At 52.1% G+C, this 16,747-nt stretch overlaps 1 protein-coding gene across 4 annotated transcripts; it reads left to right on the top strand.

The window, feature by feature from the left end:
- The first annotated feature begins 94 nt into the window (after window positions 1-94).
- On the top strand, window positions 95-16,723 carry KNOP1 (lysine rich nucleolar protein 1). Of its 4 annotated transcripts, none has more exons than XM_043455868.1 (5): window positions 95-431; window positions 3,332-4,242; window positions 6,396-6,464; window positions 10,768-10,845; window positions 13,121-16,723. In XM_043455868.1, exons 1-5 carry the CDS (start codon window positions 200-202, stop codon window positions 13,430-13,432), a joined length of 1,602 nt encoding a protein of 533 aa, XP_043311803.1. In that variant the 5' UTR covers window positions 95-199; the 3' UTR covers window positions 13,433-16,723. The 4 variants fall into 4 exon arrangements, with proteins under 4 accessions (XP_043311803.1, XP_043311806.1, XP_043311804.1 ...); XM_043455871.1 differs by lacking the exon at window positions 95-431 and adding an exon at window positions 456-635; XM_043455869.1 differs by lacking the exon at window positions 95-431 and adding an exon at window positions 456-649.
- Window positions 16,724-16,747: the final 24 nt, after the last annotated feature.

The raw sequence follows: 16,747 nt of genomic DNA, 5'->3' as shown, positions 1-16,747 counted from the left end.
GCCTGGCGCACAGTAGGCGCCCACCAAGCGCGGGTCCCGCCGGGCCTCCCTAGTCCCGTCCCTCTCGGCCGGCCCGGGCTGCCTACCCTCGCAGATCTGCTCCCACAGGTTCTTGCTAGGTAGCTCCGAAACCTGCACCGGCGAGACAGGCAGATCGAGGGACTCGGGAGACACTACGGGCACTGGCGTCCTGGCGGTGATGCACGACTCGTTGGAGACTGTCCCTTCCAAGCGCTGGGAGCTGCGGCCCACAGCTCCGGGCGCCGCCATGGCAGCGGTCATGGCCGCCGTTTCCACGGCAACCGCGGGTCCCAAAAGGCCGCGACCCGGAAGAAACCGTATCTTGCAGGGACGGACCGCCGAGTCGAGATTGACTTCCGGATCACGGCGGCGCGGGCCCTCACGTGGAGGCGGGGAACATTGGCCTTTGGGTGAGTTCGGAGAGCGCGTCGTGGGCGGGACGGAACCGGGACTGGAGACTGGGTCTGGGGACTTGCGCGACGAGCCGAGGGACCGGACGAGGATGACTTGCACTCTCAGATCCACGTCCCCCTCGTCGCCGGTCTGAGGCGCCATCTTCAGGAAGTTCTCCCGCCTTGGAGCTGGACCTGGGACCCGGCGTAATCCCTCCCTCTGTGCGGAAACCTTGGTGCGGTCGGGCGTTTGAGGGGGCAGTCTCCCTTCGCGGCTCCCTTGCTTCCTGTTTGTGAGCCTGCGGTGGGAATTGGGTTTTGGAGCACAGGCTCCAGAGTTCTGCATGCTGGGTTCGAATCCCTGTTTTATCCCTTACTGGCTTTGGAACCCAGGGCAAGTGAATTAAAGTCTCCAAGTCTCAGTTTGGACGTCTCTGAGATGGGTTATTTACACCGATCCTCACGAGGCTACTGCGAGAATTTGAAAGCGCTTTTGGAGAAAGCATTTTGCGTTCGCAGGAAACGCTGTAAGGTTTATTTACTCTTCCCTTCTTGAAGGAATGAATACACTTGGGATGTCGGGTTTGAAGGGAAGGCTCTTCTTCACTGCCCTAGACGACAGTGCTGCAGTGTTTTAAAGGGTGGAGCTAGGAAGAGAAAGGGATTAAGTTGGCGACAAACTCCCTTTGACTTCGTTGTTATCAGATCTCTAGACCACTCCTCCACTTGAGGCGCCCTTGACTCCACCCTCCCTGGTTTGGCACCTTCTCCCCCTCCTTTGCAGGCCCGTCTTCCTCTGCCCACCCATTTAAACGTTAGTATTCTCTGAGGTTCTGTCTCAGGCTCCGTTGTTCAAAGCTTACATACCATCCATATATTTATAAATTTACGTCACCCATATCAGCCCAGTCACCTCCAAGCCTCAGACCCACACAGCCAGCTGTCCACCAACATCTCCCCATGGATATCTCGAGGCGTCTGGGGTCGCAGATAGTCACACACGACTGAGCGACTGAACTGAACTGAGCTATTCCAACCAGCCTGTTGCCTCAGTCACTCCTCCGCAGTCACCTCACAACTTCAGATTTTTTTTGTCTTAGGGCTTAGCATTTCCATCCTGTGCTTGCCCAAGCTGGAAACCTCTTCAGAAAGTTTGCCGACAACTGGTAGGCCAGATTTGATGACGTCTCTTACTCTGACTTTACCACTGTGCTTGCTTTTATCACATGTATCACTGTTAGCACAGCTCTTTCCCATCCACAGCTAGTTGCTTCTTGATGGCAGGGTCATCTTTTGTTCATCTCTGTGTCTCTAGCATCCCTTCCTTCGTTCACTGAGCGTTTATTGAGCACCCATTCTGCTAGATAGAAAGCTGGGCCCTGGAAATACAGCAGACAGCCAGAGGAAGCCTGTGGTTGATCCGTCAGATCTCCAGGTGCTATAGGAGCCATTTAGGAGTGAACTTGAGCTACAGCTCAGGCCTGGCCTGGCTCTTTGAAATAGCTTAGAGTGAGGCACATCCAGCCTCTGGGCTCTGAGGCTGGATGCAGCAGCTCCTGGCCTTTCCTGCCCACTGTCCAAAGCTCCTGTGAGGAGCTGTTTGTTTCTGGATTCCCTGAGTGTCTGCATGTCATCTAGTCCAGGGAGCAGGACCTGGGCTGGTGACCGGAGTGAGAGACTAGTCCACAACTGGAAGCTGAAATGTACTTGAAGGCCCACCAGCACTTTCTCATAGGCACCTTCAGGACAGCCTCCCTCCAAAAAAAAAGAAAAGCTGAGCATTCAGGGTCATTAAATGTTGCCAATTTGTTTGAAAAATTAAAAACATTGAAACAGGCTTGTAGACTGGATATGGCTCCCACCACCACCTGTGAGCCTATGATCTGATCTGGTTCATTGTCTCTTATGGATGGGGAAACTGAGGCCCAGAGAAGCCACTGCTGGGTGGCAAGACTATATGAGTCACCATTTGAACACAGCCATTCTCAGCCCCAACTGGGGCTTCTTGCCATACGTCACTTTTGCTCCCATTCTTAGGTAGGTAATTAGAAGAGAGTTACCTAGGTATAGGGTGGGGCAGTTAATTTCCAGATGCAAAGCAACAGAGCTCTTCCGATGAAGCAAGGTAACAGGTTAATTATATCACAGTTACTACGCCTAGTGAGAATCAGCAAGAAGAGTTAACCTAAGATTTCTGTCCTCTTCATCCAACAAAAGGTAAGCCCCTGGGGGCAGTGCCTGGCCTGTGGCTTGAGCGCAGTTGTTTCAGTGGCTGGCACAGGGTACGTTTCTGTGGAATGAATGATTAGGCTTAAGAGGCTTGAGGAAGGGGGTTAGGAAAGTAATCAACAATCTACCAAGCACTTTCCATGGATTATTGTTTATTCTTTCCAACAGCTCTCTGAGAAAGGACCGGTTATCTCTCCCCATTTTCAGATGGAGAAGTTAAGGCCCGGGGAGGATAGGGGATTGACTTGAGGGATCAGCTTGGATTTATTTGAACCTGAAGCTGTCAGGATTTAAACTTCATTCTGGGGGTTTCCTAGGTGGCCCTAGTGGTAAAGAACCTGTCTGCCAATGCAGGAGATTTAAGAGACTCAGATTCGATCCCTGGGTTGGGAAGATCCCCTGGAAAAGTACATGGCAACACACCCCAGTGTTGCCTGGAGAATCCCATGGACAGAGGAGCCTGGTGGGCTACAGTCCATGGGGTCACAGAGTCGGACACAACTGAAGCCGCTTAGCACACACTGCTTCTTCCATCATATTTCCCATTGCTCCCCGGGAATCGTGCCCATTTTCCAAGCCCCTAACCTTTCAGACCATCCACTCCAAGAAGCGTGGCTCTTGGTCATACCCAGTGGAGTTGTACTCAAAGCCACTTGGCGTGGGATAATTAGTACCATTTCTTTTTTCAGGAATGATCACTAAGGCTCACAAAGGAGAGGTGGGCCTTGGGCTCCCAGAGAAAAAGAAGAAGAAGAAAAAGAAAGTGGTTAAAGAACCAGAGACTCAATACTCGGTTTTAAACAGTGACAATTATTTCGCAGAGGTTTGTCCAAGAGTCACACCACCCTTGAAGGATGTGATCCAAGAGCAGGCACCCAAAATGCCTCTTGTGAAGAAAAAGAAGAAAAAGAAGGGTCACAGCACCGTCTGTGAGGAGCACCTTGAACCTGAGATCACATTACGTGGTGGACGGACTGAGCGGTCACGCAGCCCCAGGACGCAGGCACCTGGTCTGTCTGAGTCCCTCAGTGCGGAGAGGAAGAAGAGGAAGTCCATGTCCCCCGGCTCAAGGGTGAAGACCTCTCCAGACCCCAGACTGGACGAGGAAGTGACCAGAGCTGGCAAGAAGCTCAAAAAACACAAGAAGGAGAAAAAGGCCAAGGAAGCTACAGCCTTCTCAGGCGGGGATCCTTGGTTCTGCGAGGCCGGGAATGCATTGTATACTCACCCAGTTGGGAAGGATGGCGTCCGGGAGCAGGCAGCCTCGGGACAGAAGCGGAAGCAAGGGAGTCCCAGGGAACACAGCGTGAAGATGAAGAAGAAGAAGAAGAAGAAAATCCACTGGGAGGGAGATCCTGCGCTGGCGCACCCTGAGTGCTCCTGGTCCCTGGAGAGCAGCCCTGCGAAAGGAAGTAAAAAGAAGCCAGTCAGAGTTGAAGCTCCAGAATACATCCCCATAGGAGATGGCCCCAGGGCCTCTGTGAAGAAGAAAGTGAAGTCCAAGAAAAGGGTGGAGCAGGCAGACACCGAGGAGTCAGCTCTGAAGAGGAAGAAGAAGAAGAGGCAGGAGAGCAAAGTAGCAGAGGAGCCTTGGGAAGAGGTAGGCTTTCCTTCAGAAGCCGACTGCTTGGGGAGAATAAGGGTGGAAGCTGGGAGTGTGAGTATGTGTGCAATCCGTCAGAAAAGGAGGATTTATTGACACAGATAACTAGAAAGTTTGATAGCTGTCTAGCTTCAGGTATGGCTGGATCTGGGCACTAGTGTAATATCCTCAGTAGTACAGGTATGTATCCCTTGCTATCGAAACTTTACCCAAGTTTTCTGCACTCAGGGTCTGGATTAATAGGATTAAGTTTTTAAATTATTAATAGTACTTAATATTAATAATTATTTTTAATTATTAAACACTTATTAATAGCAATAAGTCTTTCAGATAAATTCCTCTTTCTAAACTCTTACCACTTGCTATCTAAACCTCAGGACCCAAACAGTTCCTGAGGTAATACGATGTCCAGAGCTATCTGAGCTCAAGATACACAGTCTAGGGATTGAATTAAATTTGGATCACAGAAGATGCCTATGTGGCTTTTCCTAGCTCTGTGCTTTGTATCTTTCAATGCTGGTTTTAGTCTCAGGCTCCTCCCCACCCCAGCCCCGAGGTGAGATGGTCCCAGCATCTCCAGGCTTTCGTCATAGTAGCTAAGCCACCCCCAAAGGGAGACGGGCAGCCCCTCCAAAACGATTACAGGAAGCGTCCTGGCACTGGTCTCCCAGCTCTCCACTGGGTCGCACAAAGCAGAAGCCCTGGTCTGAAGCCAGTGGGCAGGGGCTGACGGCGTCTGTCCCACTGGAACCCCACTGTCCGAAGCTGGGGGGAGGTGGTGGTCCTGTTACCAGGAGGAAGGGAAGGGATGGCCGCCTGGTGGAGAAAGCAGAGGTGTGCTGTCCATCCAGAACAGCTTCCGGGATGCGGGCGGGGAGGGAGGAGATGGGCTGAGCATGGGGGCCCGGGGGTGATGTGAGCGAACAGAGCTGTCCAGGGGTCAGCACATGGGACTCGGGGTGCCAGGCGGAGCACACCCGAAGCGCGGAAGTGGCAGTTGTCGCTGCTGAGGACCTCGGGGAAAGTGGCCACCCCGAACCTCACTGTCACAGGGTCCTGCAAGGGGCTGAGGTCACAGAGAGCGTGGCCTGTGCACCCGTGTGGGAGCTGAGACCTGTGAGGGGCCGGGGCCATCTGTGCCCGGGGAGCAGCAGGTGCGGAGACCTGGGAGGAACGAAGGGGCGGGAGTGGCAGGGGCGGGCCGCTGGGGCCTGGCAGAGACTGTAGCAGCCGCAGGGGTCTGGATTTTCATGTAAATAAGATAGGAGCCCGTGGAGGGTTTTGCGGGATGAGGTAGTGTGGTCCAGTTGTGGTGGTTTTACTATTTTTTAACTGAGAGAGAACCGACATAGGGCAGGTGTTGGGGGTGGGGAAGCAGCGGTAGAGCCTGTCCTAGTGGTTCAGGCAGGAGAGAAGGTACTGACTGGAACTCGGAGTTGGGGGGTGCGGGGCATGGTATGGAGGAGGGAACTGGGGGGGCTTCAGGTTCGCTGCAGGGCGGCCAGCCCCCGCCTCTGCCCTCCCTGGCCCCCGCCCGCCCCTCCCCGCATCAGTGGGTCCCTGGCCTTGCTCATGGCCGGTGTGTCACCTGGGAAGTTAGGCGTCGTCTGGCAGGGAAGGTCGTGCTCTCGGCCTGAGTCCGGAGATTTGGGTTAATGTGAGCCTTGTCTCTGAACTGTGCGGTGACCTTGTGTAGCCCCTTAACTGCTCTGAGCCTTAGTTTCTTCACCTGCCAAATAGGTCAGTGCCACAGTTCTAAAGACAGAATTGGGGAGCATGGTGGAAGAGAAGGGCTTCCCAGGTAGCTGAGCGGCCAAGAATCCACCTGCCAACGCAGGAGACGTGGGTTTGATCCCTGGGTTGGGAAGATCCCCTGGAGTAGGAAATGGCAACCCACAGTAGTCTTCTTATCTGGAAAATTCCAGGGACAGGGGAGCCTGGTGGGCTACAGCCCATAGGGTCACAAAGAGTCTACTACGACTTAGCACTAGTGGAAGAGGGGGGAAGGCAGGTGTTCTTTGGTGGGGGGTGGGAGAGGCGGGGTGCTGCAGTCTTGTGTCTTTTCTGGACTCATCACAGTCTCGCCTGCTGGGCTGCCCCAGTGGAGGCCATGGTCCACTTGAGCCTTACTCCCTCCGCCTTCTTTGCAGGAGCCCGACACGGACTTGGAGGTGGTGCTGGAAAAGAAGGGCAACATGGACGAGGCGCACATAGACCAGGTATGGCCGGTCCTCATCATCCACCACCTCCCCCAGCTCCCCAAGAAACATGCTCGCCTCCTAACCAGCCACAGGATCCTGGTCCCAGAGGCATCGGGGGCTCCACAGGCCCCCAGGCCGGCCTCTGCCCCACCTCCAGGGGCAGGGAGCCTGTGGCCGCCCTCACTTACTGCTGGGAGAGCCCTTCACTGCCACGGCCTTGGCTGAGGGGCTGTCGGGTCCTGCAGCATCCCAGGCTGAGGTTGTCCTACTCCTAACTGCTGCAGGGGGAGCGGGGGACATGTTCCCCGAACCCGCAGGCTGGGCAGGAGAGACGAGCTCTGCCTGGCCCATGTGCCACCTCCTGGGCTCCTTGCAGCAGCGCGGGTTTTTTTTTTGTCTTTTTCAACTTTATTTAAATATAATTGACATACAATAACTACACATATTTAAGATGTACAGTTTGATGAGTTTTAACATATGTATGCATCTAGGAAACCAGCTAAGCAATTAATGAACATACCCACCATTTCCAGAGGTTTCCTTGTGCCCCTTTGTAATCCATCCCACCCTTCCCCATCCCCGGGTAACTGCTTCTACTCTGTCACTGTGAATTAGTTTATATTTTCTAGAATTTGTGTATAGTTGGGATCATACAGTAGTGCTCTTTTTTAAACAGGCTTCTTTCACTTAACATAATCATTTTGAGATTTATCTATATTGTTGCATGTATCAATAATTTATTCATTGTTATAGGCTGTCCAGTATTCCTAGTATTATTTGTTTTGATGTTAAAACATTTTCAATTCTCAACTGAATTGCCTAGATTGCCTCTGGAAAAAATCAGTTGACTCTGTGTGTGTGTGATGTGTGGTGTGGGTCTGTTTCTAGGGTCTCCATTGAGTTTCATTTATCTGTATGTCTGACTTTACACTAGTACCTCATTGTCTAGATTACTGTAACTGTATAATAAGTCTTAAATCAGGTAGTGTTAGTCTCTAGCATCATCCTTTTTTAAGTCACTTTGGCTATTTCATGGTCTTTGTGAGTCTATATAAATTGTAAATTGTTGATTGCTACCAAAAAATACTGCTGGGGTTTTGATTAGGATTGCCTTGAATCTCTAGACCAATTTGGGGAGAATTAATATCTAAAACAGTGTGAAGCCCTCTGATCCATAAGCATGGCATCTCTGTCCCTTTATTTAGGTCTTCTTTAATTTTTCTCAGTAATGTTTTATAGTTTTCAGTGTACAGGTCCTACACATCTTTTGTCGTTTTCCTTAATTATTTTATATTTTTATGCTATTGTAAGTAGTATTTCAGTTCAGTTTTTCATTGTTGCATATATTGTGAGTCTGTAGAGATACAACTGCTGTACAGAAGCCTTAGGAGGGGTTGTTCTATTGTGGACCAGCTTCTGCTTTTGTCATGCCCAGATCCTATGTGGGAGCCGGACTTTCCGGAATTGGGATATTTTATGATCCTGGACGAAAAGGCTTATCAGAACAGCATAGTAAATAACCACATAAATGTGGCCTTGGGCCACTGCTGATGCAGTGACCTTGGCAGTCACCAGCCTCATGACCCCATGTAGGGGGCTATGATGACCAGGTGAGGCCGCATCGGGGAGGCGCTCAGCAAGGCCTGCCCAAGATCTGCGCTTAGTAAGCCGGAGCCCTTCACCTGCCTGTGCCCTCAGGCCGCATCAGGGAGGGACTGCTGGATAGAAGCCGCAGGGTGTGATGTGGGCTCGGCCGGGGGTGGCCCCGCTGCTCCAGGAGAGAGAAATGGAGGAGAGCGTGCAAGCCAGCCGTGTACGGGGAGGGAGGCCTACCAGATGTTCATGGAGAATTCCCTGCCTGCTGCCTTTGGGGCCCTTTTCCCTGGAGGAGGGGCTGAGAGGATCAGTGAGATGATGCTGCCAGAGCCCGATCCAAGGCCTGGCACAGACCACGGGCCTCCCAGAACCGGGAGCTCCCCAGCCTCCTGCAGGGCATAGTCGAGGGGGGTGCTGGGCTGCGAGGCTGGTGGGGCCTCACCCCCCAGAGGCGACCGGTGGGCACTGGCTGTCCATGCCCAGCCCCTGCCCGCCTCGCTCCCCGGCTCCTGGCCACTCATGACACTTGTCCACACGAGGCTCACCAGCCACCTCTCTGCTTCCTATGAATTTGTGCCTATTAAGTACTTCACAGTTTCTAAGAAAACCGTTTAGGTGACAGATGACCTCAATGCAAGTGAAGCTTTCTGCCTCACCTCTCCGTCTATTTCTCCTGTAAAAAAGTTCATTATGTTTAAAAAAAAAAAAAGGTGGGGGAAGCAACCTGAAATCCCACCACCTAATAATAATCGCTGTTAACCCTTTGTTATATTCTTCCAGACTTTCCCTTTGTAACAGTATACCTGTGATTTCAAAGCAGCACGCAGTCACACGCTCTATACTGTTCTTCTCTATCACTCGGCAGGCGCACTGCTTTCCGCTTCCCTGAGCGCACAGCCACTGAAGCTCCACGTGGTTCCCCGCTGGCAGCTGCCTCCCCTGTAGGAATCTGCCATCACTTTCTCTTTCATCCCCGCAGCTGCCATTCGACTTTGTTGTCTGTAGTTTTGAACTACATAAACAGTCACCTCGTCTCAGCCTGTGGCAGATGAGAGGAGGAGAGGCCACAAACTGGGGGCAGCTGAATTACAACTGAACCCTTGGGGGGAAGGGTCAGGCCCTGGAAGCTTCTGTATCCAACTGCAGCGTCATTAATACGCTGACTGCACAGTGTGTGAGGTCCCTGTCTTATGAGCTTATGACTTAGCACAGTTCATTGTGAGAGCGGGGGACTTTCTCACACCAACCAGTGAGTGCCTGACACACTCAGGGTCCCGCAGTTGAGCTAGGTCTGCCGCTGCCTGCCTGGAGACACTGTCAGATCCCTCAGCTGCAGGGCTCAGTCCCACCTGACTGCTCCCCACCCCCACCCCCCCATTCAGATGTCAGTCATAAGCCAGGTCGTCAGCGGTGCCTCACACCAACCAGCTACAGATCAGAGGTTCTAAAGACTTCCTCCTCGGGTTCAATGAATGTGCCAGAGCAACTCACAGAACTCACAGAGGCACTTTACTCGATAGATGACTGGTTTATTCTAAAGGGATATAACTCAGGGGCAGCCGGAAGAATGAGATGCACGGGGCAGGGGCTTGGAGCTGCCATGCCCTCCTGGAGAGCTCCAGTCTCGCCAGATATCCAGGGTTCGCCAACCCGGAAGCTCTCCAAACCCTAGCCTTTGGGTTTTATGGAGACCTCATTACTGATAACAGTTAATTGAATCAGTGGCCATTTGGTGGTTGAACTCAACCTCCACCTCCTGGCCTCTTCCCAGAGGTCAGGGGGGTGGGCCTGCAGGTTTCAACCCTTTAATCTGGTGGTTGGTTCTCCAGGCAACTAGCTCCCATCCTCAGGTGCTTCCCAGAATTGCCTAATTAAAATAACAACTTGAATTGTTCTTCTCAGGAAATTCCTAGGGTTTTTGGAACTCTGTGCCAGGAATGGGGATGAGGCTATATATGAATATTTCTTGTTTTATATTTCTTACTGTAGATTACAATATTACGGTTCTCTGTCTCCCAGTTATCCTCTGAGGTAGATGTATTCATCTATTTGAGGATAAATAGACCATGATACAGAAAGATTAACTGACTTACCCAAAAGCACACAACTAGTTAAAGGCAGTGCTAGGATTCAAACTAGCCAATGCCTGTCTCAACAGTCTGTGTTCTTTCTAGAAGATGCTGTCAGCAAGAGAGTTAACCACAATATCCTTTGTATAGCCAGGGCTGTGGGCAGTATATTTTGGGAAAATTTCAACCCCAAATGGCTCTCACAAACAAAAAAGGTTCTAATCCTAAAGGTTGATAAGCTGCTTCTAGTCTAGAAAGATTCATCCTTTTTTTTCCTTGGCCACATCTTGTGGCTTCTGGGATCTTAGTTCCTCCATCAGGGATTGAACCCAGGCTCCAGCGGTGAAAGTGCTGAGCCCTGACCACTGGACCACCGGGGAATTCCCTGGAAGATTCATCCATAAGGAATGGAAAACAAGGATGAATGAGGCATGCCCATCTTAGGCCAAGGGACTGCACCTTTAGATGATCAGAGGGTATTTTTGACAAATGCCTCCCACAGTCTGCAGCAGAACAAAGCTGCCTGAGATACCACCAGACCCCTCAGGTGAAGATCCCTTCAGTCTTCCCCCCACTCCCACCGCATCTCTGTCCTGGCTTTGAAGCTCAAAGGAAACTGTCTCACTGCCCTCTTCCCTTTCCTTTCCCTTGCTCAGGTGAGGCGGAAAGCCTTGCAAGAAGAGATTGATCGTGAGTCGGGTAAGACGGAAGCTTCTGACACCAAGACCTGGACAGTAAGTTTGCCGCTGGGCTCTTTGAGGAGTCTTCAGCGTCCCACCCCCTTCTCACCTTGTGGAGTGGAGGGACAGGAGGCCAAGTCCCTCTGGCCCAGAGGCAGCCCCAGCCCGCCAGCTGGCTCCCTTCTGCACAGAGCTCGTCCTGAGCTCATTTCCTTCCTTCTGGAAGAGGTGCTTGCCTCCCTCCTGGAGAGCTGGCTGCTTGAGATAAGCTGCCTGGATCTTTACCTCCTCCTCTGGACGGGCGTGGTGTCCTGGGCACCGGTCTCTCGGGGCACATGATGACGAGCCCTTCCCAGCGGTGGGCGGAGCCCTCAGAAGGCTGCTGGCACGGGGGAGGGGGCAGAGGTGGGGGCGTGTGTGGCAGGTCTGGTCCAGTTGGAATAGGAAATTTCCAAAGCAGGGCCGAGGAGATGGGACAGGAGAGCGTATAGCATGGGGCGCGTGATCTGGCTGAAGGGGGGGATGGGAGGGTGCGGTGGGCACTGCTGGGGGGTGTGTGTGTGGGTAAGCGGGGAGCTGGGGTAGAAGGCCCAGTCTGCAGGCCTGAGGCCGAGGAGGGGGCAGAGGAGAGGGAAGAATACTTGTTAATAGACGTGGATCTGGGGGAAGAGGATCCAGATGACGGGAAGGCGTGTCTGCTTGTGCTGTTTGAAGCTTTCATAGTGTAACACAGAAAACAACAGTTGATTCGAATCTGAAGACCTGAGATCCATTCTGAGCTCGGCCACTCTCTATAGCTGAGACTTGAGCAAGTAACTTCCCTCCTGTGAGCTTCAGTTTCCGCACCTGTAAAATGGGACTGGTGCTCTGGGCCAGTGGCGAATGGAATGCGGCTTGTTACGTGTCCTTCCTCTAGGGTCTCCTTTCTCTCCATCTGCTTGAGCTGGGCGGAGCTGATAAGATTCCATGATTGAGTGAGGAAGGCCAGAAACAGGCCCGCACCACCCAGAGCAGCAGCCCAGCGGCTTTACTGGTGGCCCCGACATCAGGGGGCTGCTCGCAGGCTGGGGTCTTCCGCACATGCTTTAGGTGGCACTGCCCCAGGGCTCAGGGTCTCTTGACTGCTGAGGCGCACGGTGGGCATGTGAGACCGGGTCCCCTCCAGGAGCTGGCTTCCAGGACTGGTCAGCCTCTGGTAGCTCGCTCCTCTACACCAAGTACGAGGTTGTCAAATGTGGCCTCTCAGTCTAGAAATTGAAGGCCTGGGAAGCTGTCTTTGGTCCTGTATTGGGGCCACTGGGAAGCTGGGGGAACTTGTCACCAGTTCACTCAGGACAGCTGTAGTGATGACTGGTTCCTATTATTCTCCCAAAGCTGACCTAGAATTAAGAGCTCAGTTAGCGTTTGGCTTATAAGCAGAAAGTTCCCGGGTGGCACGGAGGTCAGCAGTCCTGATGGGGTGGGTGGGTAGGAGTGGGTACCAAGTGCCAAGAACAGCCAGTTCTTGAGGATTTAAAGCCAACCAGGCATCCTGCTCTGGGTTGCTGGTATCAAGTCTGATCTGAGCCTCACTGAAGCCCTTTTGGGGTGGGGGCGGGTGTTACACCCCCACTTTGCAGATGAGGACATTAAGGCTCAGAGAGGTTAAGTAACTTGATCATGGTAAGACTGGTGGGGTTTGAGCCTGACTCTTCAAAGTCAGTCTTCGTGGGGAGCTGGGTTTCTCACCTCTGCCACAGACTTTGGAGGGGAGTCTTCTGTTGGGCCACTGCTCTGAGGGGCTCTTTTGCATTTTCTCGAACATGGGTGATTAGTGCATGGGTGGTAGAGTGCTCTGGACAGGAATTGGAACCCCGAGTTCCTAGGCTGACTCTGCCTGCAACTCCTGTGACCCTTTACCTCTCTGGGCCTCCACGCCTTTGCTGCTAGAAAATGCAGTGTTTCTGCGAAGCTAAATGCTTTTCAGACTCCCACTTGCACTCTCCACCTCTGCCTCAGGCTGGCGAGGTGTGTCGTACTGACTGCCGTGAACCAGGGGAGAAGGAGTTAAGCAGACGGGCAGCTTGGTGTGAAAGGTGGCTCTGGTGAGGGCCAGACCTGAGACCAGTCCTGCAGGATTACCGAGTAGGCCTGAGGCCCCTCCAGCTGCAGACCTCCATTTCCTCATCCGTGGAGAGGGACCCAACAGCACTCCTCACAGGGCTCTGGTTGGAATTAAGAAGTAATTCCAGTAAGCCTTTGATCATCTGGATCCTCCCTGGCTGGGGGCTGGGGAAAGACCGGGGCTTTGGAAGCCAGGAGAGTAACCACCTGTTTTCTCTTACCACAGGGAACCCAGTTTGGCCAATGGGATACTGCTGGTTTTGAAAACGAGGAGCAGAAACTGAAATTTCTCAAACTCATGGGTGGCTTTAAAAATCTGCCCCCTTCCTTCAGTCGCCCATCCACCACGGAGGCCAGGCCCAACATGGCTCTCAGCAAGAAGGCGGCCGACACCCTGCAGCGGAACCTGCAGCAGGACTACGACCGGGCCCTGAGCTGGAAGTACAACCGGGGGGCCGGGCTCGGCTTCTCCACGGCCCCGGCCAAAGTCTTTTATATTGACAGGAACGCATCCAAGTCAATCAAGTTTGAAGATTAAACTCTGCTGTCTCGTCCCCCCAAAACACCCAACGTTGCTTTTATTGTTCTGTCAGGCAGATGAAAGCCATAGGACAGTTGTCTCGAATCAAACTCCTGCGAAGGTTAAGGACAACTGTGTTGATGTGCTTGGACAGACTGGGGTGAGGGCAGCTCCTTTCAAGAGCCAGGAGAACATGTTGAGTGGCTCCTGTTTTCTGTGTGACGCGTCCATTCCTGTTGAAGACAGTGAGTAAAACCAGCAGGAGTGTGCACTTGTCGAGGGCGTCCTGGGTGCCAGGCACTTACATGTCTCCCCTGCATTCATGTATTTAATCATCATGATTCTGAAACAGGTGCTATTATTATCCTCATCTTAGGAAATGGGGTTCTGGGATGAGGAAACTGGGGTTCAGGGATAAAGTAATAACATTGCCTGGGGTCACTCAATGAGTTAAGTGCCAAGTGTACTTTTGTGCCCCAAGGCCTGTGTCAACTATTCACTACAATGAATGTCCACTCTAGGGAATTTCACCCAAAATACTCATTGGGATTAAAATGTCTTTTGATTGAAGAAACAGAGGCTTATTACATGTCTACATCTCAAACAGGAAGTGGGATTAATGTAAACGGGCAAAAGCAAGCTTGTTTCCCCTCCCCCTTGTTGGAGTAGCCACAGGCAGAGAGGCTCTGGATTCCCACCAAACAGATGTGGCTGAGCTGCCTCTGCTGCTGGGAAACTGTTTCTAAACCCATCTTGCCTTTTGCAGTCTGTGTTCCTTCCATCCCCAGGGCTGTGCTGGGATTTAATCTTACTTGCTTTAACTGGATTCTAAGCAAGGCATTTAAGAGAGCAATTGGCTAATCCTCCACACGCACGAATGGCATGTTCTTTCCCAGGGACGTGTTTATTGGATTCTTTGCAACCACAAGGAAGAGAATTCTAGGTGACCTCCATGGAGGAGGTCGAATGTCAGGAGGCAACAGACGGGGGGTGACAGGGCGCTGCCTCATCGGTCTGGGAACAGGGTTTCCAAAGCTTTGATGCTGCAGCCAGCCTCACAAACTCCCAGTACCCCAAGTGACATGTGACCACCTTCTCTGCATTCACCTGGCATCTTGCGTCCCAAAATACAACTTCTGCTTGGGCCTTTTTCACACCACTTGGCTTGAACTTCCCCTCCAGACATGCTATCTCAGGCGGGCCTGGACAGCCAGGGAATTCAGTCTCACATGGGCAGGAGTCCTGTGTAGGGGGTTGATTCCGCTTCCCATGAAGGAAACAAATGTTTCCTCTCTGCTCCACCATCCTACCTTGGCTTCATCAGCTTGGTGGAAAGATGGCTGTAGCAATTGCATACAGCAAATCAAGACACTAGACCATTCCAGAGGGAGAAGAGAAAGCTTCTTGTGATTCAAGGAAACTTCCAGAAGCCCTTTTGTCATAACTCGTTGCCCAGCATTGGGTGCCCAGTGCTGCCCACCCATTCTTGAGCCAGCCCCTCGCATGTGGAGGGAAATTCTCAGGCCAGTCAGGAAGGAAGACAGGTTCAGATGCTGGCAAGGTGAACGTGGGTCCGCTACTGCCCCAGCGGGCAGAGGTGAGGCCGGTCTGCCTGGGCCCTGACCAACAACCACTGGCCAGGTCTGGAGTCCCGCTTACCTGTGTTAGCCGTGATTCTGGTGGGCCACCTCCCACAGAACCTGAATGTGGCCCTCCACGGATTCAATCTTGAGATACATAATGGAAGAGGCCTACAGGGTGAGGTTCTGCATCGAGTTAGCTCTTCAGGCCACGTCCTCTTCTGACAGCGGTGGTCTTGATCCACACCCCGGGAATTTGCCCAGTGTGAAAGGAACCAACGTCTCTGATCCCTGTGTCTTGCTGATAGCTCACGTCACAGTTTGGGCCTGCTTGGCTGTCAGGAAGGACCGTGCCCACCCATCTACTGTGTGATTCTGGAGAGCGGGTGAGCAGTTGTCCCCCACCTGTCCCCATCATGGTCCCTCTCGTTAGGGGTGTGACGGTCAGGCCTTTCCCCTCTTGCCGTTCAACGTGTACAGTCTCTCTGTGATAAGATTTGACTTTCTGGCACCATATGGCTGAAGAGTTCCTCTTGGCTTGGGAAGGTTTATTAAAGTCTGTTCCTGAAGCAGGGTCTAAGCAGAGAAGGTTGGACAGCCAAGACGGCAGGATGCCAGGTGTCCTCAGATTGAACCTGGCCTTGTCTCGGCTGCTTGTGTAGGTGCAGACCATGCTGCTCTAGTGACGGCTCCAGCTCTGAGGTTAACTGGGCCTCGCCTCGCTGTCCTTTTGTAAACTGAACAACATTGTCTTGAGTCGCCCCTCTCCGCTTTGCCCCATGTCCTGGGTCCTCCTCAAGCTGCCTTCAAGGTTTTTTTTTTGGTGTGATTTCCCATGTTGTTCATTTGTTGATTCTGTGTAGCACACAGCCTGTCTCCACTGGAACAAGGCAGTTTTTGGATTTTCACTCAGAATCTGGGAGAGGTGTCTGGGGGTGTCTGGTAGGTGAGCACAGCCAAGGTCTTAGCTGAATATGTAACAACTCTGCTCTCAAACACATTGGCCTTTTCTCCCTTGGGGATTTCTCAGACTGATCCTCCTTCAGTATGGCAGGGCCTTCCCTCCTTACGATTGCCTTTATCCAGCTGTTCCCAAACCTCAGGATTCTTGACCACTTTATTCCTTGAGGTGATTTCCTCTGTTTCCCACTAAGCTCCTCCCTGAGGCCACCCTTCTGCAACTAGATTGGCCCATTAAAAGTATCTGCCAGATTAGAGTTCTTCCCTTAAAAATTGTGTGTTCAGCTCTACAAACAGAACTGTTTAGGTTCTATGCACCCCCGCAACCCCCCGCCCATCCCAGTCCTCATCACTGGAACCTGTTAATACGTTGTGATGCAAAACCAACAGGAGTTTAAGGTAGCAGATGGAATTAAGGTTGCTAAGCAGTATGATTTGACTGGGCCTACCCAGATAATCCAGGATTAAAAGTATCAATAGAAGACAGAGACAGAAGAGTCAAGAGATTTGTAAGAAACAGTCAACAAGCTGTCACTAGGTTGAAGATGAAGGGACCCCATGCCAAGGCATGCGGGTGGCCTCTAGAAGCTGGGAAAGGCAGGAAAACTGATTCTCCCCTAGAGACTCCAGAAGAACGCAACACCTTCATTTTGAAGGAAAGGCCACTGGACTTCAGACCAGTAGAGCTATAAGGTGATAAAACTGTGACATTTTAAACCCCTAAGTGGGGCAGTTTAAAGCAGCAATAAAAAAATTAATACAGGTGTCATTCAGAAGTTTTCATTTTTACCTT

This window comes from Cervus canadensis, chromosome 32 (genome assembly GCF_019320065.1).
Source record: "Cervus canadensis isolate Bull #8, Minnesota chromosome 32, ASM1932006v1, whole genome shotgun sequence".
In the NCBI taxonomy this organism is placed as follows: Eukaryota; Metazoa; Chordata; class Mammalia; order Artiodactyla; family Cervidae; genus Cervus; species Cervus canadensis.
This window is presented reverse-complemented; position numbering and strand designations above follow the sequence as displayed.